The sequence below is a fragment of the Toxorhynchites rutilus genome, chromosome 3, assembly GCF_029784135.1.
Source record: "Toxorhynchites rutilus septentrionalis strain SRP chromosome 3, ASM2978413v1, whole genome shotgun sequence".
Classification (NCBI taxonomy): domain Eukaryota; kingdom Metazoa; phylum Arthropoda; class Insecta; order Diptera; family Culicidae; genus Toxorhynchites; species Toxorhynchites rutilus.
The window spans coordinates 183,881,985-183,905,465 of record NC_073746.1 but is presented as its reverse complement, the minus strand read 5'-3'; the positions used below and the strand labels follow the sequence as shown (position 1 = coordinate 183,905,465).

Here is a 23,481-nt window from a genome sequence, read left to right as displayed (position 1 = left end):
AATACAACTTATTGATTGATTGTGATTGTGCAACGCTTTGTGGAGACTGTTTTTTCGCACAGAGCGTGTTGTCACGTCACAAAATGCATGCCGATTTTGGCAAATCTTTTGCGAGTTTTTTTGAAAAGCTGAATATATAGGAATCCACGTTCATCCTTTGTTGACAAATCATAGAACAAAGTTTATTTGTATGTTTTGAAATGGAACTGAAAATACAACATTAATGTTCAAAAGTCGGAAATCGCAAAAAGACGGGTCACAAAAGTATTGGGCTGGCAACAAGCAAATTCAACTGTATACTATTCTCCAACTGAAGATTCTTGCAGGAAATTTTCTCAATTTTACTTCGAGCTTGAGCTTGAGCTTGGGTAGACTGTACACTTCGTAGTTGCTCTCCATGGTCAACCTGAACCAGCGAAATTGCACAAAGAACACACTGAATGGCGCTTGGGAGTAGCAAACCATTCTTACAGTCACCAGAGGAAGGAAGCGAATGTTAGTATGATATTCGCCGCCCGAAGTCCAGAAGGGTCGCCTCTATAGCGTGGTTCCCTAGCATTTATCATGGGAGGGGCAGTTGTTAGTGGGAGAGGTAACAATCAGGATTCACTGAGGTAAGTGATATGATTATGTAAACGCGAAATATCGACCAATCGACGAAACGAAATTTCGAAAATCTTATATGTCACTACACGCGGCAGAGATCATCTTTTGGTTTCCTGAAAACGAAACACTTTAGAATAATTAGTCCGGCTATATTTATATACATTATTATTAATCGGATGTATTTTTGTCGAACTTCAATCACGACGACAGAGAGTTATTCTTGGGGAACCTAAGAAAACAGCCGAAGAAACTCATCTAAAAACAATTGAACCTATGGTATATTCCATTGTTTATCGCGCATACTCTTTATCAAACTCCAGTCGCATGAAAAAAAGGCTACACAGAACTGTATCGATGCGGCCGCCACTGTCCCCTCGCCCCACACGAGTGTACAAAATAGTCTGACTTCTCTCGCACAGTCAAATCCTCGTATGTATTCCGATCCATCCGATCGATCCATCCAATAGTACTCAAGGCTCTAACGTGGATCCGAGCTCTAACGAAAACTTGACTGCACAACTGGCGAAATCCCACTTGCAGCTGAAATTCCAACTCGTACGGCCACATTCTCACACAGCCGCTGCTTAACTTAGACTGACACTTCCACTACCTCTCACAACACTGAGAGTCTCTCTGTAAGCGAAGCGCATTTCGGAATGTTTTCGGATCGGTTATCGAAATTTCGAATCATAAATAATATTGGGTGTACTGGTAAGTTTCTTCGGTTTTTCAACAGATGGCGTAACTTAATTATTATTCCAGTGAATCAAATTATCAGACATTCGTTGGAAAGCTACTGCCATTGCGCGTCTTTCTCAGTATATGTCAAAAAGTTGAAGCGTAAACAACTTAGTTTTTTGCCACTTCGAATATGTCGAATTTCGTACCAACGAGAGTGTTTTTACGGATATATGGTGAAAGTTAATGGTGACCATGCTTCAACTGAGCGAACGTGTCAGACGAGGTTTGCACGGTTATAAAGTGGTAATTTTGACTTGGAAGACGAAGAACGTTCCGGACCGCCAAAAAAGTTTGAAGATGAAGAATTTGAGGCTTTATTCGATCTAGATCCGCCACAAACGCAACAAGAACTTGCAGATACACTTGTAGTAGCTCAGCAAACCACACCTGATAGTTTAAAAGCAATGGGAATGATCCGAAAGATAGGACATTGGGTGCCGTATGAATTCAAGCCACGAGACGTCGAACGCCGTTTTTCATGTGCGAATAACTGCTCCAACGATTGATATGAGTTACAGACTAGGAGGCGTCCCTGATCAATGGTCAGTTGCACCCCAATAGGAAGTATCCCGTGTCGGCCACACATACATAGCACTGGAGACTGCAACATCCCAATTATGAGAATCTTTGTAATACTAACCTAGAGCCAACCGCGAGTAATCGGTTACATATTACTAACATAGTTGTAAGACAAAAATTGTCAAAATATTGGACTCCCGGCCCCGTCAGGCTAACGCCACATGTGCCTTAATAAAATATATATCTGGGAAAAATAAACTGCTCCAATGGCATAAAAGAAAGGTTTTTTTTTTGCATCGAACCGTTACTGGCGATGAAAAGTGGGTCCATTACGACAATCCTAAACGTCGGGCAACGTATGGATACCCCGGCCATGCATCAATATCGACGGCCGCGCGGGATATTCACGGCCAGAAGGTTATGCTGTCTATTTGGTGGGACCAGCTGAGTGTGGTGTACTATGAGCTGCTAAAACCGAATGAAACCATTACGGGGGACCTCTACCGACGACAATTGATGCGTTTGAGCCGTGCACTGAAGGGAAAACGGCCACAATACGAGCAAAGACACGATAAAGTTATTTTGCAGCACGACATTGCTCGGCCACATGTCGCGAAGCCGGTCAAAACATACTGGGAAACGCTGAAATGGGGGAGGTCCTATTCCACCCACCGCATTCCCCAGATATTGCTCCGTCCGATTACTAACTTTTTGATCGATGCAACATGGCCTGATTGACCAGCACTTCTCCAATTTTGATGAAGTCAAAAACTGGATCGATTCGTGGTTAACCGACAAACCGGCCGATTATTTCCGCAGAGGGATCCGTGAATTGCCAGAAAGATGGGAAAAAGTTGTGACTAGCAGTGGGCAATACTTTGAATATTAAATTTGTAACCATTTTTGCAGAATAAAGCATTAATTTAAAAAAAAAACAAACGAAGAAACTTACCGGTACTCCAATTACAACTACAACACTTAAAAATAAGTTAGCTGGGATGTTGACATTTCTCGACATGATAGGGTCATCGTCCTGCTAGCGGTGATTCCTCCCTGGATGTCTGCTGTAAAGATCGTGCGCTCAAATTATGTCTCTCACACATGCACCAGTACACGAAAGAGTGAAAAAACCGCAAAACTTTCACAAACAAATTTTCATGTGATTGCTAAAACCCGATAAATCGTATAACAAAAAACACTATTTCACGTTTTGAAACTTTACTCAGGCCAACCGATAGTTTTCATCGACAATCTATTTCCAATAGCGAATTGAGTCGAAACACGGTAAAATATGCTACATCCGCAACTGACGACTGTTCGCTTGAGACTCGAAATTTTCTCAATTTTACTTTGACATCGTTTACTATTTGGAAATCATGTATTTTATACATGAAAACGAGAGAAAAACTGTTTTTAGTGATTCAAAATGTTGTCACGTCATGCTGGAATAGGTTTGATACACGTGTACCAATGCTGCCTTATGGTCATGTCCGACCCACACACTCCAGAGGCGACACGTGACCTGGTGAGCTACCTGTTCAGTTAACAATAGTGTATGTGTTTTCTACCGTTTCCATCGGCTTCGCTCAGCAGAAAACTTTGAACCTCAAATGTCATTTTTACAAATAGTGATTTTTTAGTAGTAGTTATCGCTTCATACATAGCTGACTGCGTTTGACCTGTTGCGCTTGAAGATGCAGAAAAATGTTTGTATGAAGGCGGGTTCATATGAAAGGTTTGAACCCGATAGTCATCACTGCTTATTTCGTAGTGTTATGTTGTGTTACGTGCGGTTTGTGTGGTGTAGTCAAGTGTAGCCATCAGATTACATTCATCACGGTGGAGAAGTTTCATCCAAAAAAATCCATTCTTATCCATCCTACAAATGAGAAATAATAAAACTATTTTTTTTTGTCTGCTTGTCCTTTGAACAGTTTGAACAGGCGGACGAGACGTCACTGACACACTCACCGACAATTCAAACCCTATGATCGAATACGATTGTTTAAAATATACACGGTTTTAGGAAACATTTTCACAACAAACAAACCCTCAATTATCTTCTTATTTTCCTCACTCGGGTTCGAACGGAACCGCAAGGCCTCGCTCACAGTCAGTGTCAGTGGAGATTTGTGGATGTTTGTTTCCCATTCTCCGTTCCTGCTTACTAGGGTTACCCTTGTACCAACATACGACGAAAACTGCACAGTTTGAAGAGTCTCCTCCCGTTTATAACCGCAATGTTTCAATTTCTAAAATTCAGATGCACTTATTCTTTGTAACGCAAACTTATCCAAAAAGCTTGGGTTACAAGAGCTTATCAAATAAATTCAACACCCCATGAAATGGTTTAGTTTTTCGTCTATTTCCAAAGTTTCATAATAAAGTCAAATAATATAATATCGTACACGTTCAAACTACCGTTATGTATGTTTAGCTAGTAAATTTTAAAGAGATAAACATGTATAATGATACATCTATAAATAAAACGTTTCAGAAATCAAAAAATGGAACACTGTTGAACACCTTGAACATTCGAATAGGTAACTCTTCGTTCAGACAAAAATGGTCAATTGTTGCTATCATCCATTGTTTTGGGATTTATACATCCAACTACAACAATCGTTCATTTGTTTCAGTTTCAAGAACATTTTGTTCGTAGATATCATTGAATGGATTATTGGATGCTATTTCATTTAGGTTCTTGATTTCTGTCGTCATATCATCCAAGTCCCACAGTTCGGAAAATATTTCCGTTCTTCGCATTATTTTGGTTCCAGGAACATCTTCTTGTTGGTTCCTAAATGGATTCTGTGAAGCTTCGCCCAATTCGCTGCTTTCCACTGATGTATCTCCAACATCATGTGCGCTGCTGCATTCATTTTGTTCGTTTTTATCACGCGAGCACTGGTATTGTTCCTCTTCAGAGTCCACCTCGGTTGCCACATCAGTGGGAACGATTGGACCCGACGGAATGGTGAAAGTTGTCGTCAGGATATATTGCAGAAATTCAGAATCCTCCCGTAGCGATTGCATATAATAACGAGGAAAATTGAAGCCTTCGGCACGATATATTCCAATTTCACGAAACGAAGGGTAAATGCCACATTCTAACTCATCAAACCTGTGGAAACGAAAATTGTTGAATGTGGATGAAGATAGACAGACGCGAGAGCAAATACCTTGGGTACAACTCACAATACGTTTTCGAGCGATCGCGATAACTTTCTACCTGAAAATATGCCAATGATTTGTGCGTTGCATAGTTAAAAGAAGAATATTTTATGGATAATATTAGGCATTTAAGCTGTTTAATTAAAATCGTTTTACTGCTGACAGATTTCGCGCCAACTCGACCAGATGTTGGCATGAACCTCTCAGAACTCAATGAAACTTACTGGGCGTGAAGACCTTATCTAATTAAGCAACTTGGCATACTTAGTTTTCCGAAAATTTATCTACACTAACATTTGGAAAGGGCTAAATATTTCTGATCATTTTTTTATATTTTTTTTTACTCGAAAATGGTATGAGTTTGAGAGCTGTCGTTGCTCTCTGAATTGATACACATCGTATTTGACTACAATAACAAGCTGAAAACTGTACTTTAGCATCCAAGGGTCACCACAAATCCATTTCTACCTGTTATTGATTTTTTGTATAGCTGTACAAAAAAAATAGAAAGAAAATTTTCAAGAAAAAATATGCACAAGTTGCGATGTATGGAAGAGTTGTGAGGCACATATTTATCTACAATTTATCTACCATTTCTTCAAAATCTGAGATGACCATTTTGAGAAAATCAACTTTTAGTTTTGACGTAGGACTACGTCTTTCATTTCTATACCGGGGTGTAAAATCAAAGTTTCGAAAACGAAAGCGTTGAGCCGGAGACCGAGATTGTGAGCGTTAATAGCTCCTAAACAACTGAACGAAATGGTATGATCAAGACTTCATTCGAAAAATAAAATATCTACGCGTTCTATACTTGTTACTTTTTGATCCAAAAACTTGTTTCAATAGTCTTAAAATTGCTTTCAAAACAGGCTATTGAAATCACCAATCGGTATATAAGCGAGCGCCGCTCGGAAATCCACTCAGTTCTAATTGAACAGCGATTGGAGCATGTTGTCGCTGTTGTGGTGAAGCTCTTCGTTTATCATGAAAGCGCGGATGAACGGTGTCACCAAGAGCCTGTTTGTGCACCCTAGGCCAGGAGGGAATCCATCAGGAGGAGAGTGATGCTACAAACGGTTCCCCGGGAAGCTACACACACATACACGCGCGGAATTCTTTCCGTTTGGATGCCATTCAGCATTGAGAAAGTTCCGGAAAGATCTAATCATTTCTGGAAAATAATCTGCCAGTTCCTCTGGGAATTCAAAAATAAATTCATGTGAAAGAGTTTATTTGAATGTTTTCTATCCATGTAACACTGTGACCAAATATGTTTCAATCAAGTGCTATTAACAGGTGGTTATCAAATTAGTATTAACCACTGGTGGGCTTCCAGTAACGAGGAAAATGTGGAAATATCTAATCGTTACTGAAAATAATCTGCCAGTTCGAGGATAATGTGGAAATATCTAATCGTTACTGAAAATAATCTGCCAGTTCCTTTGGGAATTTTCAAAATATATTCATGTGAAAGAGTTTAATTGAATGTTTTCTATCCATGTAACACTGTGACCAAATATGTTTCAATCAAGTGCTATTAACAGGTGGTTATCGAGTTGGCATTAACCACTGGTGGGCTTCCAGTATCGAGGAAAATGTGGAAATATCTAATCGTTACTGAAAATAATCTGCCAGTTCCTTTGGGAATTTTCAAAATATATTCAATCAATCGCAATCAACAGGATAGCTTCTGAAGATTATTCTTCCCCATCAGTAGGATATTTCCGTATCCAATATTGGATGCATAAAACCTTGTGCCTCCAACGTAACGCTCTCGTTTTCGAAGTTCTCCAAATATTCATTCATTCAGAATGAATTCAGATTCAACTTCATACAAATGATCTCTAAATCAACGATAGTCCTACGTCACCCTTGCGGTTATACCATAGATATAACCCACTTCCTGTTTTTGAAATCGATTTTTTTCAGTGTAGCATTTCAAAAAATATTTTTTCTGTTTTTTTTTTCTTCATATTCAATTATTTTCCTCAAACTCTTCCTTAGATCACTTTCTTGTAGGACTCACCATATTCGAGTAAAAAAAAATATATATATAAAAATAACCAAAAATATTTAGCCCTTTCCATATGTTAGTCTAGATAAATTTTCGGAGTATGCCTAAGTTGCCTTATTAGGTAAGGTCTTCACGTCCAGAAAGTTTCATTATGTTCTTAGAGGGTCATGTCAATCCCATATACGAGTTGGCGCGAAATCCGTCTGCTTTGCAATACCTGTCTGCTTGATGATAGTAATTCATCTACTATATTTATGGAATTTATAACGATCTTCTTTCATTGCCTTTTCTGGTTTTCCTGATGAATGATGAAAATTAATTCGGCATATACAACATGAAGGGGTCTTCGTAGCCTAATTGGTTGCGTGTCCGCTACTAAGCGAACGATTATGAGCATATAACTCAGGGCCCCTCAACTGACCATCTTAGTGTGTTATTCTAGCTACTATTTCCACGCAGCAATCATCATGTGTCGGTAATCCCAGTTCCTTACCGCTCACATTTTCGGCCTGCTGCATCGGTAATTGGCACTATTAATAACGCAACAAAGGAAGCCTCATATCAACAGTCCCGCTGTGAACAGCCCAACTGTGAACATTCGAACAATAGCAATATTCTTACGCCGGAAAAAGGCGACATGTGTTGTGCATCGATAGAATCGATAGGAATTCTCTTGTGCCTAAACGGCTACTGTGTTATAGATAAAACAAATGTTTATCGATAGATAGCGATACTCTTACGCCTCACAATGGTAACAGTGTAATATACAACAAAAGTTATCTTAAGATAAAAAATGTACACGAATGAATTCGGCTCTGTTTCAGCTGAATTGCTAAATGAGCCTAATAACATAAACTGTTGGGATAAAAAAAATACAACATGCGCTTCGCGCGTATATTTTAAAGTCTCACAGATATGAATGTACCCTCATATTCATAAAACACGATTATATTAGGTTGAGGAAAAAGTAATCCATTATTTTTGCGTGAAATTCAAACCTTTTTTTAATATGTTTCGGATTGTCCGATTTGGGTCAAATATGCACCGTTTTGTTGTAAAATTCATTCTGAAGGCGGCTTTATAATGCCTCTTTCGTAGTAGTCTTGGTCCTTATTGGCGAAAAACTCTAGCACCCATTTTTTACAGTCTTCTCTTGATCCCAATTTCTTATCACTCAGGATGTTTTGCTATGCGAGTAAAAGGTGGTAATCGCTTGGTGCGGTACCGGACTGTACGGAGGATGCATTGAAATATTCGAGTCAAGCTCCCGGAGTCCCTGACGAGACACAATAGACATGCCTTGTCTTGATGGAATACAACACCTCTTCTATTGGCCAATTCAGGACGTTTCTGGTCAATAACTAGCTTTGATAAACCGTTGTTGACAGTAGAGATCTGAATTTAGTGTATTGCACTAAAACAAAACAAAAATTTTAAAAAAAAATAATAAAAAGTTAAAAAAAATTGCACGCATTTTTCTGTTACAGTTTCGACAACATAAACACCATTCACAATTTCAACGGCTGGCCTTCATCTTCGCCTTTATCAAAGAAAAATAGTAAAATTTGCCGAATTTTCTCTTTGTTAGCTTCCATTGTTAACACCCTATAATAGAGATGGACAAATGGGATTCATTTCAGTAAGCGGTTCAGAGCCACTAGTTCATTGAAACGAGCCGACTTATTTGAGCGGCTCGATGGCTCTTTTCGAGAAGCGATTTATTTGGATATGTAAAAAAGGAGAACGTGAAAAATAAAGTTTAAAACATTAATTTGTTCATAGAATAACAAAAATATTACTTTATTCTAGTTTTTTTCTAATGAATTTTCATCACAATCATGATCATTGCATATTTTTGTTTATAATCATGATTTTTCCGATGCTATCTGATGAAAGTCTATTCTGTCTTTCACTGCAAACATGTTGATCTATCCTGGAACGAACGCAGGATAGTTGGAATGGTGGACTGAAATTTTGGGATCTTTCGATTTCAATAGACCTTAGGTCGAATGTAAGGATTAACGGTAACGGTATTGAATTAAAGAGACTTTAAACTCTGAGAGTTCATTCGTCTCTTAAGGATTAACACGGTTCGGATACGTTTTATATTTATTTGCTCGATGTTATCGGTACAAAGGTTGGAATAAAACTATGTTGCTTTTAAACCCGTCATTGGGCGCACATACAAGTTGCATGTTTTCTTCTTTTCTTCTGTTGGCATACCGAACACATGTTCTGCATTCGAAAAATTCGATCATTCGATCTCATGGCGCTGAAGTCTTTTCAGAACGATTTCGTAGAGCCGAGAATGGACAATTTCTTTCTTTTCTCCAAAGCAGTGAGTCGCTCATTTTTTTGCAAATGTGGTTCCGCTAAATATGTGTCTAGCTTAACTACTAGAGCATCTTCTGGATTATGTTATGCTTGAAGTTTGCCAACCAATGTATAGAACTCCTTCCACACAGATGACAGATTATCATCTGCAATACTATAAAAAAATTATTTCTTACTTGGTTTTTTTCTGAAGATGTTGATGATGATGATGATGTTTTTTTCCATTTGATACCAATATGCGGGAGTTGAATTTGATGAAAAGTAATTGGCCATTTTGTGACTACGGCCGTCTTGGATTTGGATTGTTTATGATCTGCTGTGTTCTACTAGTCAAGCCGTTTCATTTGACACCCATATTGATGGACTTTTGAAAAGAAATATGTATTGCTATTTTGCGACGCCAGCCATTTTTGATTTGTATTTTTCACAAATAACCGTATTCCACTAGTCGTGCCCGTTCCTTTGATACTCATATCGATGTGGTTTTGAGGAAAAATATGCATTGCTAGTTTGTGGTAGCGGCTATTTTGGATTCACATTTTTCACAAATAACTGTGTTCGACTAGTCAAGACCTTTCATTTGATACCCATATTGATGTGGTTTTGAAAAAAATATATATCTCCATTTCATGGCGGCAGTCATTTTGGATTTACATTTTTCACAAATAACTCTGTTTCTACTTGCCAAAACCTTTCTTTTGATACCCATATTAATGTAGATTTGAACCGCGGCTCTTTTTTGAGCTTTTTTGAGTATGATCGATATTACGCGAGATATCGATTACTACAGTCAGCTATCGAGAAAATAATGGATTACTTTTTCCCCAGCATAATATAATGCTGCATGAATTTAGATATCAAAGTTAAAACAACTCTTTTCTCGCATTTTTTATTTCTTTTTCACGATAAAACATTCCTTTTTAAAGATTTATGAGCGCCCCAAATAAAATCTACTCGAATGCTGGATATAAATGGAACGTTTCACTGCCGAAGGGAACAAGTTGACGGATTATGAATTTTGGTGAACTTTGGGAGCATGTATATTCCCAAACAACGTCAAAGTATGGACAATTGACAATCTCTTTCAGTTTTTATGACGTACGCTACCTTGCTCTAATCAACAGGTAGTATTCCAGCAATCCTGAAATTTTAGGTAGTTTTCCAGTAAATCGAAGATATGTTATTACTGAAAACTAAGTACTTTTGAATATATTCTAGTCAACTTTTTTTGTAAACTTTTACTGTGAAGACGTAACCCCTCGTTACAAGAACGCCATAACAGCCATAGCAGCGATCTATTCACGCTGTTATCGAACACGGCGTAATTCCACAGAAAATGGAAGGGTAAAAATATAAAAAAGCAATAGGGGTAGTGGATAGAAAGTTGAGCGAAAATTAAATCTGTATACCTTTTAGAAATTATTCGAGGAACCAAAAAAAATGGTAATTGAATATAATATAAAAAAATATGAAGGCTGCCTCATATCAATTTTATGATTATTTGGAGAGTTTATCGAAGCTGAACAACAGGAAAGATCATCTATTAAGGATTCACTAAAATTGTAAGAAAAATTAAACTGAATACTGAATGTATCCTTCTTCTTCTTCAATGGCACTAACGTTCCTAGAGGAACTTCGCCGTCTCAACGTAGTATTACTTGCGTAATTTTTATTATTACTTAGTTGAGATTTCTATGCCTTGAATGCATTCTGAGTGGCAAGCTCTAGAATACGCGTGATCACAGTGCAAGTCGGAGGAAATTTCTTTGACGAAAAATTCCCCCGACCAGAACGGGAATCGAACCCGAACACCCGGCATGTTAGTTATGACGCTAATCTCTCGGCCAAGGGAGCACCCAATGTATACTGAATGTATACTAAATGAAATAGATTTCAGTTTAAAGCGCACTAAACATAAAAAAACCGAGTCTCGCTCTTTCATTATGTATTAGTGTTCTACAAGTGTTCCCGTAAGGCAAGGCGCAAATTGAGAAGCATATAGCGCGAGTAACTTGGCGCGATATAGCGCCTGTTTTTGTGGCTAATGAAAACAGATAGAACGGCGCAAATTGGCCAGTTGACGCGAGATGGTAGAGCGCTCGTGAGACACGACTCGCGCGACGCTGTGGCTGAACCACAGTTTCTCGTGCTGGTTATGCCGGTTGTGGTAGTTGTGTTGGTGAACAATCATATAGCGCCGTGGGTTTGACACTGTATGGCTGTACTGGTCGGGTGAATGTGTTAGTAAATAAATATATCGCGCAACTCTGTGTTAATCAGTCATTGTATGCGAGTGGCATGTTATTTACACCCAACTGCGACTCAATATGCGCTCCACCACGCTACGTTTGTGGCACGTATGAGTCGTGTTGCTAGTCTCGCGTTCGCTTACGAGCGCTATACGCTTCACAATTTGCGCCTAGCCTAACATAGTCCAGGCCCACCAAACGTGCGCGAGGCTCAAATTTTCGTAGACAACGCTTATTTTTTTTACAATATACATTAACAAAAAAGCAAAAAAAAATCATCATCATGAGAACGAACATGTAAAACCTGTTCGCAAAACAGATTTTACGTGTAAAATACACATTTTCTTAAACTCTGCCATTGTTGCCGCACATTTAATTTCTCTGGGCATCGAATTGAAGAAATTTATACCTTTACATAACAACGAGTTCTGCGACCTGCAAGTGCTCCCGTGGTCAAGTGGTTAGTGTCACACCTAACATGCCGGGGGTTCTGGTTCGATTCCCGTTCTGGTCGGGGAAATTTTTCGTCAAAGAAATTTCCTCCGGTTCGCACTGTGGTCACGTGTATTTTAGAGCTTACCACTCAGAATGCATTCAAGGCGTGTTATTTGGCATAGAAATCTCAACTAAGTACTAATAAAAATGACGCAAGTAATACTACGTTGAGACGGCGAAGTTCCTCTAGGAACCTGAGTGCCAATTAAGAAGAAGAAGAGCTCTGCGACCTATTAAACATAAAGTTGGGTTTTCTTGCATCATTCGCGTTGCTTGTATTATATCTATGAATATTACATCCTCTTTCAATTCGATCACACAAATATCGAGGCAGCATATTGTTTAAAATTTTGAAGATGAACACCATTGTCAAGTAATAGATTCTCTGCTTCACAGATAGTCACTGTAGCGCGTCCAACATCGAACTAGAGGAAGTGTATCTACTACATCTCAAAATCAAACGCATTACTTTATTTCGCAAACGCTGTTATCTCTATAATTGTGTATTCTTGATATTATTTGCAAGTAGTAGCAAAAATCTATGTGCGGTGAAATCAGAGATTTGTACAATTTAATTTTACTGTTTACTGTCAACTCTTTTTTCAAACGACACAAAACGCCGTACTTCTTGGCAATCTTTTTGATGACATTATTAATGTGAGATTTGAAAGTTCACGTGTCATCAATCACAACTTCTCTTTACGCGTTCTAATGTCTCACCGTCTATTTCAAAATTTACGTCAATATTGAAGTTTGCTGTAGAAATGAGCATATATTATGTTTTACCAACATTTAACTTTAATTGTTTGAATTCAAGCCACTGAGCCAGAGAATGTAAATCTTCGTCTATGTGTTCCGCGGTTTCTTTTATGTCCTTAGCTGCGACAGTATCATCCGCGAACAAATTAATGTCACAATATCGTAAAACTCGTCGCAGATCATTTATGTATAAAATGTATCAGCTGACCTTTTACAACAAGTTCTAACAGTTTGTCTAATATGTGCAGCATGTTAATAGGGCGGTACTCTTCGGTACTCGGTACTCTTCTTTATCCGTCCCATTAACTTTGGAGATTGGAATCACAAGGGATTCCTTCCAAACTCTTGGCACGTACCCAGTTCGCAAAGATTCATTTATCAGGTCCAGCAGATTGTGTCCAATGATATGAAAGCAATCTTGAATTACTTTCGCGTTGACATTGTCGGTACCAGCCGATTTTTGCAATGAAAAACGGATACCTTTCAACTCAGCAAAAGTGATAGGTGAAAAACAATGTAGTCTGCAATTGAGAATAGAGATGGGCAAAACAGTTCACTTTGATGAACGGTTCAGTCACTAACCGTTCATCTAAGTGAATCAGTTCTTTTGAACCGTTCATTCGCTCTTCATAGAATGTTAGCTGGAACCCAACATCAATAGAAAGCTATTCATTGATATTGTTGGATTGGATAGGATTTTTTTTATTCGAGTGGGATTAAATTTTTTTTGCCCTTTCTTTAAAAGTCGTAAACTGTATGTGAAAATATGTTTATCGAAGGATAATAGTATATATATGCATTAGAGGCGCACAAAATATGTGCATTTTTTCATATTTCCTGTTAGGACAAAACACAGGTTCGCCCCAGCTTACCTCAATTTAGTTACGTGGAATTGAAATAATACATTAAATTGAAAATATATAGCTTTCCCTTTAAAATCGTAATTTAGATTATCGTAATTTAAATTACATCAACAAAATAAACCCTGCGTTACATACGTTTTGCTCGTAAGTAAAAATATCGTTTTATTTTTCTTACAAGCGTTCTCGTTATATTGACGTAGGACTACGTCTTTCGTTTCTTTACTGGGGTGTAAGTTCAAAGTTTCGAAAACGAAAGCGTTACACCGAAGAACGAGAGGAGATATTATAGTTTAGGAGATATTAACGAGACGTTAATATCTCCTAAACAACTGGACGAAATGGTATGATAAACATAAAGTGACCAAATGGTCAGATGTCTAACGCGGGACACAAAAAACAAAACGTTATGTATATACGTTATGTGAACATAAACCATAGTTTAGTGAGTCTAAACTTATCAGTATAATTTCTTTCTGAGTATCGGCACTCAGTTGTGATTTTTCGGTGGTTTAGATTTTGTTTACGCCCGAAAATCACTCGCTCAATCTAAGCATTTACGCCTGGCAAGCACGATTCAAATTCTACAATTTTCTTCAAATGGAATGCTCGAAAATTCCAACTCATTTTTCATCGATTTTAGTGTTAACGTATGTATTCAAAAAATGAACTAATTTCGGATGGCGATGAAAGATAATTTATAGGAACAAATTTTCTTTAAATCTTACGTTTATTAGGTCTACCACAAAAATGATTCAAGGCTGTTGATTTGCTGCAGCAGCACTGTCAAGCAACTTGATGATTTTTCCATAGTGCAAGCTCCACCCCACAGCGAAAGAGTTGGACACCCTGAGGCACTTTGTGTCCGCCAGATATAGCCGATCTGGTATTTACAATATCATCTCTTTGCCACTCCTTAAGCCGGGAGATCGAAGCAACAGGCCAAACAGTGGAGAAGAATCTGGCCAAAACGGACATTTTTATGTGGAAGCGTCAGACGAGACCGGCCGTATCTGAGCAGCAGGCAATCACCCACAAGAAGTAGCTTGAGGTGCTGGTGAAAAACTTCTTTCCAGCGAAAGAAGTGAAAAACTTCTCTTCGTACTCATATTGAAAAACGAGACGTACTTAATGCCAGAATTCAACGAATGACAGGGGACCGGGTACTTTACGTTCCCCAGGTAAGCGATGACGTCGAATATATCATCGAGCTAGGGGACCAAAGATGAACTTTTCGTCTGACTCACGTTGGTCCCTGCGGATCAATAGGAGACATTTATAAAAATCATTTTCCAATTTGGTTGCTGTCGCTTCCAGTTGACACTCTCTAAACAAAAAGCCCCTTTGTCGGTGCGATGAAACCAGCTCAGCGTATTAATCTTTGGATGCATTAGAAGCGCTCTTGAACAGTCTGCCAAATAAAAGTTTTTTTGAGGTTCATCCATTTAAGAAAATCAACATGATCAAATTGTGATATTGAATTATATTGATATCGCAGGACATTTTCGTTACACTAACACAGATTTCAGAAACATGGAGCCCAGAGAAATTGGCATTGCAAAATAGATGCAAACTACGGGTACTTTTGTACTCGCTTGCGTTTTTGCAAACCGAAATGTGTTTTCCCAATACAGATTCCGAAACCAAGGAGTTGGGAAAATCGGCATTGCGGATACATTCAAGTCGGCAAAACTGTTATACCCCCAACATTTTTACACTCCGGAATTCGTTTTGCTAACACGGTCTACAAAAGCGGATACAAATGCAACGCATTGGCTCGATTATTCAAGACTGCATTTGAAGATATCTCTTCATGTCGCCAGCTCACTGAACTTCTACGCATACCGTTTGATGATTAGGCCAAATGTTGATAACTATTTGCTGCGATAACTACTACCATAATGCATGAATAGACTTCAATTGGGATTTGTTTGCAATTGAATTCGTAAATAGTTTCATTCATTCACTAGTTTAAAAATAGTTTAATCAATACACACAAAAGATAGCTCTGCGCAGCGGCGATATCGTAACCAATTAGGAACATCCGAGGTGCGAGTATTGCTAATTGAAGAAACACAAACGATTACTAAACCAACGGAAGTCCTACGTTAACATTGCGGCTATATCGTAGGTATAACCCATTCATAGTTTTTATCCATTCAGTCCAGCGCAAATCAGTTCAGCTGCACTCGTTCATTCGCAAACAGTTCATTCCCATACAGTTCACTCGCAAACAGTTCGTTCTCAAATATTTCTTTTCCATACAGTTCACTCGCAAACAGTTCCTTCTGAATCAGTTCGTTCTCAAACAGTTCACTCGCAAACAGTTCTTCCGAAATCAGTTCGTGGGGTGAACTACCGTTCTTTAAAAAAGAACGACCGTTTGATCACTCTTTTTAGCGAACTAATTCTTTCGTACCATTCGTGAATGGTTTGCCCATCTCTAATTGATAGTAATCGGCTGTATTATTTCGTCAGTTTCTCGGACCATGGCGATACTATGGTTGATCAGCAGAACACTATTAACGAAATAACTGTTCAATTTCTCTGCAATAATTTGGTCTGACTGTTCTTCTGACCCTCCGAAAACTATGGAACGCGGTATACTATTTTTCGATTTTTTTTCGAATGTTTTTAATATTCTCCATAGTCCTTTACTATTATTTTGATGTTCATCGATTCTCCTCTGTATATGTTCACATCTAATCTTTTTCAAGACCCGTGAATATATGTTCTGGTATATGGTTTGCTAAATTAGTTCTCAAAAATATTTTGTACGTTTTGTCTCTTTTGCGTTTGAGGCTCATTAGATCCAAAGAGTACCAGCTGTTCGAATTGCCTAAATCAACATGTTTCTCAACTACTTATTTGTTCGTACACTCTCTCAAAATATTAGTTAGATAAGCTGCTTTATCAATTAGATGTCCAGTTATTGCTACAAAATCCAGGCTTGCCGACACAAGCTGAGACAAGGCTTCTTCAGTGTATCGTTTCCAACTCTTGATCTTTATTTCTTCATTTCCATCACTGTAATTATGTCCATTCTGAATGTAAACAAAAATTATCTCAAGGTCAGTTGTTTTAAATTTAACCTCGTCGGAGAACGAATAGTAGAAAAAGTTTGAAAAGACGTGATCAATCAGAGTTCTACTATGTTTAGAAATTCTAGCAGCTTCGATAACCGTTTCTTTCATGTTGAAATAATGCAATAATTGTTTCAATAGATTCGAATTTCGTACATTGAGCCAATCAATATTAAAATAACTAGAAATTACATTGAATTTACTGCAATCAACGATATTTTCCCACCAGTTCTCAAAAAATTTCAATAAACCGCTGGTCGCTGGAACTAGGGGAATGGTATACAATTCCATAATTTCCCATCTGCATGCCTCTTTCAACTGAAATAGCCAAGAACCAATTATTTTCAACAGCTTCGTTTAACCGAATGTTGAAATTAACTGTTTCTTTTTAGAGTGCGACAAGCAAAAAACAACTTTGTAACCCAGTATGTTGTACTGGTCAAATGATTCTTCATTAACTATGTGAGTTTCAGAAAGAAAAACCATCTGAGGACGCATGTTTTCATAGCAATCCAAAATTGCTATTTAGTTTGAAAAATGTTGCTTTTTTGCTTCTCCATCAATCTTCGATACACAAGACACTCTGTACTATAAGTTGGATGATTTTTATCCAAATTCATTTTTTGTTCCTTATTAACTTTTAAGCTATTTATACATTTCCATTCTGTAGATGAACACTCAGATGTTTTATGTTTTCCATTACATCTTGAACATGTTTGTTCTTTTTCGCAGTCTGTTTTTTATGTCCAAATTCTCCACATTTAAAACATCGCAAAACATTAAAGGCCTCAATCACATTACATTTATCCCACCCAACACTTACTTTACCAGCAGTCATGAGGTGGACATAAGTATCATGATCAACTTCAATAAACGTGTTATATTTATTATATTTCAAGCGTAGATTTTTACACTCCGCAACAACTTTAACATCCGTGATAGAAACGTTTTCATTCTGACTCTTTAAATAATCGATAAAAACCTCAGAGGAGTATCGATCACTCATCCCAATAATTTTCAATTTTGGTTTAATTGGTTTTGGTATAAAGCATTAAACCTCTCTCCAAGATTGCTTTCAATTCCTGCAATTTTAGATTTTCTATGTTATCTTCTGCCGCACATTCGCACAATAATCGAGCCATCTTTCCCGTTTCTGAAATTGGCTATTTTGTGTATTTTGGGTCTAATTTAGTTTTTAAAATTTTTCTTGTTTCTTCACTCTTTTTATTAGACTCAACTGGTTTCACCACAATCACTGGACGAACCTTACGAGCAACGACATTCGCATAACTTAAAATGTTCTTGCTGTTATTATTCTGCATCACCTTTCCTTCAAATTACCTTTTTGCATCAAATCATTATTTTTATTCATCAACATATTTTTTTTACACGGTGTGTCCAAATTGGCACTAGTTGTGCTTGGACTAACATGTCGCTTCCTGTTCATACCAGCTGTGTCCCTATCTACATTTTTTTTCAGAGAATAACCTTTCTAAATTTTCCAACTTTTTGGCAACACTAGTTTCCAAGCATGCAAGCTTCTCTTTGAAAAGCTCGTCGAAAGAACTAACAAGCTTATCCCTTTCCTTCTCAATCGCAATGTTTATTTGCTCAACTATGTTTTCTTGTATGCTAGTGAGAGAAAGCGAGACTTTTCCCATCTCTCTTTGTAATCCCACAACATCTAAACCATCATCTCGCACGCCACATTTCCGGTTCGATAAACATTCGTCACATACAAACTGAATATTTGCATTATCTGCAATCAGTTTCGCTGTTGCCTTTGTAAGTGAAGTACAGCGCCGATGAAATCGAACACCGCACTTACCTACACAAGCAACAGGGTCATCGCTTATCATTATTTTGCCGTCACACGCCTTACACTCGCTCATCTCGAGTAGGCCTCGTGCGGCAGCAATGGCAAAAGCGGACGAAAAAAAAACAATACAGCAATACACAAAACACAACACAAGCAGCTACGGTTGCTATCATGAGCGAAAGCAAGCCGTAGAGCCGTGAAAAAAAGTCACACAAATAAAGCATTGAATAATTATCAACATGCAAGCAGCTTGTACTTTTCTGATAATCATTCAAATTCGCCGTCTGTTGCACAATTTTTCAGCAATTTCAGTCGTGAATTCCACACACAAAATACCCTTTGAATTCAGCACTATAGCCTTACAAATTACCATGTTCGACGAAAAAAAGTCTCGCTCTTGAGGTTTACTGAAACCTACGCCCACACTTATGTTTACAAAGATTTTGAATTCCTAGTTGCAACGAAAATTTGAAAAAAATGAAACAATGGGCCTGATCACGAACGTCACGGTGAAAACGATATGAAGTGCATTAACCTTGCATACAAATCATTTCGTTTTCACCGTGAAGTGACGTTCGTGATCATGTCCAATTTAAAGAACCATGTTTAACCTCAATGAATAAAATGATTTCTTTCAAGTTCATTGACACAAATATTGTCCTAAAGATGTTCATAACAAATATAATTACTTTAAAACATTCAATGTTGTTGCTTCTGTTTAGCAGATAAAATCAAACAAATATGTCGTCATCATTACAGTGATCAAATCACATACATATCAGTGCCTTAACTTACGGTTTTTTCCTTGTACGGCATATCATCCTCCCATGTCGCATGCCCTTTCACAAACAATTGCTGGTTTACAATAATGTCCTGCGTTCCACTCGTGTCTATCAGCACCACGTCGATTACATTATCCTGTTCCAAAAAGTGCACAAAATTCAGTATCAATAACGGGTAATTTACGTATACTCTGACAAAAATACCTTCCGGTCGACGTCAACAATATATGCATACAACAGTTTCTCATAAACCAGTGCAAGCAACGACAAAGATGCATTCCGTGTCCAACGATGGGCAGCTGGCTTCACATACGCCAGAGAGGCACGCATAGCTTGGGCGGGAAGCTGCGCGAAACATTTTGCCAAGAACTTGATGTCCTTCAACTCGACTTCACTCACTGTACCGTAGTCAATATAGAAAACTTTTACTTTGGTTTGCAAATAAGCTTCCACGATCTTTGCTCTGTGCCATAGCCCATTATACTTGGCCGCACAAAAAAGCCCAACAACAGCATTGGCCGCTTTGATACGCCACTCTTCCTTGTGAAGCTGTGTATAAAACACCTCAATTTCATTCATCAGATCATCAATCTTTTCGGTGTTTTCTCCTATATGGAACCAGAGTCGATTGGGATTATGTACTTCAGTAACAAATATTTTCATCGATTGTTTTGGAGCGATTGTTTCCGGGAACGTGGCATCATCCACCTTGTCTCCTAGAATCATCGCTTCTTTCGGAATTTCTAATGAGTTGATGAGTAGCAGAGCGACGTCATTTGGGATAGCATCATTATGTCGGGTCCGTTGGGGATAGTTTTTCTGTTCTTGGGCTGAATTTGCCACCTGTTCTTTCTTCTTGGCTCCGGTGATGTTAAACTTTGGCATACTAGTCGCATGTTCTGCTTCATTTCCATCAGATGTTGTTATCTCTAAAATGTTGTATTCTCCATTTTGAACCTTTTTGGGGGCATCGGAATTTAGTGGATTATTTCGATTAGCATCATAACTCGAGTATTCTCCATTCACGCTGTAACTGTTGTTGCAGTAACCGTTTATTTGATTTTGCAGTGGTCTTGCGACCTGTTCAAGCTTTTTGTCTTCGGTCATGTTGAATTTTGGCATACTATCCGAACTGTCTGACTCATTCCCATGATCAACTGTCTCCAGATAGCAGTACTCCTCATTTTGTATCTTTCTGGGAGCATTCGAATTTTGGTTACCATGGTGATTCGTACAATAACTCGAGTATCCTTTATTCATCCTGTTATTGTTATTCCTACAACCCAGTCGGAATATATTAAAATATACAATCATTGTCATAGTTGAAACACGTTTGTTTAACTTACCCATAGCTTGAATTGTTATATCTCTGCTTAGGTCGAGTTTTCTGTTTCTTACTATTTTGAACCAACGTCCGAATATGCTGATTACTCTGTGTTACGACGGGCTCCACTAAAGCTGAAGAACCATAACCTTTCACCTAAAAAAATCGCAAACAATTTCTCTTCCCGAAAACAAAAATCCAGATTGAACTAGATTGTTATCCTACCTTTACAGTGTCTGTCAAAGTATGTAGGAATTGATCAACGGACAGAAATCCCAGCCTTCGATATGGCAGCTCAAATCCTTCCATTTTTTTGAAATCACGAGCTAACTCTTGTGTTGATAAATAGTTAGAAGTACCAGAAATCGCAATCGAGCGAATAATCTGCTTTATTTCTTCCAAGGTATATTCTTCCATAACGTCACTTTGTTGCTAACAGTTTCAATCGTTTTAATCAAGGATTTACTTTTAGCTTAAAGCCGGGTTCAGACGGTGCGAGTAAGCATACGAGTCGGTCTAGTCAGTTACTGCAGTGCAGCTACTCACACCGTGTGAACACATCATGCCAGTTATTGTCATGTGTGATCCGGCGTGCGAGCTACTTCAAAGTTTTTTGAATTTACTCGCACTTGCATGCTTCACAACGTCAAAAACAGAATTTAGCGTTCGAATCAGTGATGCCAAATGTAATGAAATGTCTCTATTTTTAAGATATTTGAAAATATGTGAAGATATTTATAGACTTGAAAATTATTGGAAAAACAAATAAAACCCTCATAGTTTCTAAACGAAATAATTGTTATTTCGTTTTGCACGCTGGCGGGGCACGCTTTCTTTTTGAGATAGTTTTCTTGAGAATCTCTAATATAGAATCATTATCAGATCACAACTTACAAAAAAAAGTATTGTTCTAAGAAACAGAATACATATTCGATTTAAAAAAGTACATTTTCATTCATTATTAAAAATTTTGAAGCGTATTTATTGCACCTGCAAATCGACTATCATTTTCATTTCACAAAATAAATAAAATTTAAAAAAAAATCTTTTAGACTACCATTTATAACATCACATCCTTTCGGAATTATCTGAGCTATGGATGTTTTCGAGATTCTAAAAAATATCGACAACAATCCCAACGATATTCCAAAACAAAGGCACATCAATGTCATTTCTAATTTAACTCTTGCAGGTACAGCATCCCTCATGACTGTATCTTGGCGTTGTATTCGTGGAGCAATTAAATCCAACAGTTTTTTCACTTGTTCAGGTGTTATTATCAACACTGCTCTGTAATCTCGGGGATCCTCATCGTAGAGTTCCTTCAATATTGTATTTGTTGCTCCTTTGCATCTAATTCCTGGCCCGAATCCTTTTCTCTTTCTGCTTTTTCGGATAGTACCTTCAGTTCAAAGAAATTCAGCACAAAGTATGTATTTTTAAACACGATCAGCGTTTGTTTTGCTATAAAATTGTGTGATGATACATTCAACTGAAAACCTAAGATGAAAACTGCCAATAAAGAAGTCGATTTTGGACCAATCATTTGACAAATTCGGACCTGATTGCTGTTTCTGACTGTTTGATGGACATTTGAAAAGTCGCCTGGCATCCCTGGTAAACCCGTGCCGTAGTATCTAGTTTCTCGCCAGCAGCTCACACTGTGTGAACGGACAAGGCGAGTCAACCAATTGTCAAGCGAGTCCACCGGGTCAGTAGCTGCTCATTGTCAAGTCAGCTACTAGCAACGTATAAATGGGCCTTAAAACTTTAGAACCTTTAATGAAAAACAAATAAACGGAATAAACAGCTCACAATAAGCAAACTTTCAAAACAAACATACCCACCGGTATGAAACCGAGATGGAAAATGTAAGGTGGGAAGATTTTTAATAGCGAATTCGTTTTTGTTCAGTTTCAACCCCAGTGCCAAACTAACTGCTGTCCAAATGTTTTTTCATTCACTCAATTTCCAAAGTACGTAGAATTCGCAACATAGAAGGTACGCTGTCGCCATCTAGCGGATATTATGAATGAATGAGGAAAAAGTAAACAAACGCAATAAATACCTTCATTGAGACTAGCATGCTCAAATGCAGTTGTAAATTTTCATACATTGAATGAAAATTAATTTGAAATGTTGTTGGCATGGTCAGGTTACATAGTCCGGATGCGTGTATAATCATCACTAGAAGAACTCCTAAATATTCTCACCAAAACCTTTGAAAAGTGGGCCTCAAAAGATTAACGAAATGCCTTTACAATGAGGAAATTGCTTTTGTTAGTAATACTGAAAAATATGATCATAACGCTGAACCTAACTGTCGCTCGATTTTTAGAGTCGTTCCAGATTATAAATTAAGATATTGGCCCAAAATAGTGTAATCTTTCATCGAAAACAGATGAAACCTAATACCTCGAATAGCTTTAACGGCTCCGCATGGAGATTGAGCCATTGATAAACAACCATACCTGAAATCTTCTTTCCACCAGATATGTAAAATTACCCTCGACGACGACAAACGACTTCCTCCGGCAGTGAAATTAAAAATATCTCCGAGGCCCACAAATACATTGCATGTTACGTTTTCTCCCAATAATGGCTTTTGAAAAAACGCCAATAAATCATTACTAGACACTGTTTTCGCTCGCGATTTTTTTATCACTTGTATAAAACTAGTTACACTTTTACTTAGAATACTCATTTGATACGGACAATT

The 23,481-nt window shown here is 37.9% G+C and overlaps 1 protein-coding gene and 1 pseudogene across 1 annotated transcript; one reads left to right on the top strand and one right to left on the bottom strand.

Moving 5' to 3' along the window:
* Nucleotides 1-4,260: 4,260 nt before the first annotated feature.
* Nucleotides 4,261-22,653, bottom strand: LOC129779712 (tudor domain-containing protein 5-like). The gene is made up of 7 exons (XM_055787349.1): nt 22,524-22,653; nt 20,988-21,234; nt 20,785-20,918; nt 19,643-20,714; nt 19,452-19,574; nt 5,049-5,098; nt 4,261-4,990 (listed from the first exon to the last, which is right to left on the bottom strand). Exons 2-7 carry the CDS (start codon nt 21,177-21,179, stop codon nt 4,480-4,482), a joined length of 2,082 nt encoding a protein of 693 aa, XP_055643324.1. The 5' UTR covers nt 21,180-21,234; nt 22,524-22,653; the 3' UTR covers nt 4,261-4,479.
* On the top strand, nt 15,759-15,917 carry LOC129780990 (U4 spliceosomal RNA; annotated as a pseudogene).
* Nucleotides 22,654-23,481: the final 828 nt, after the last annotated feature.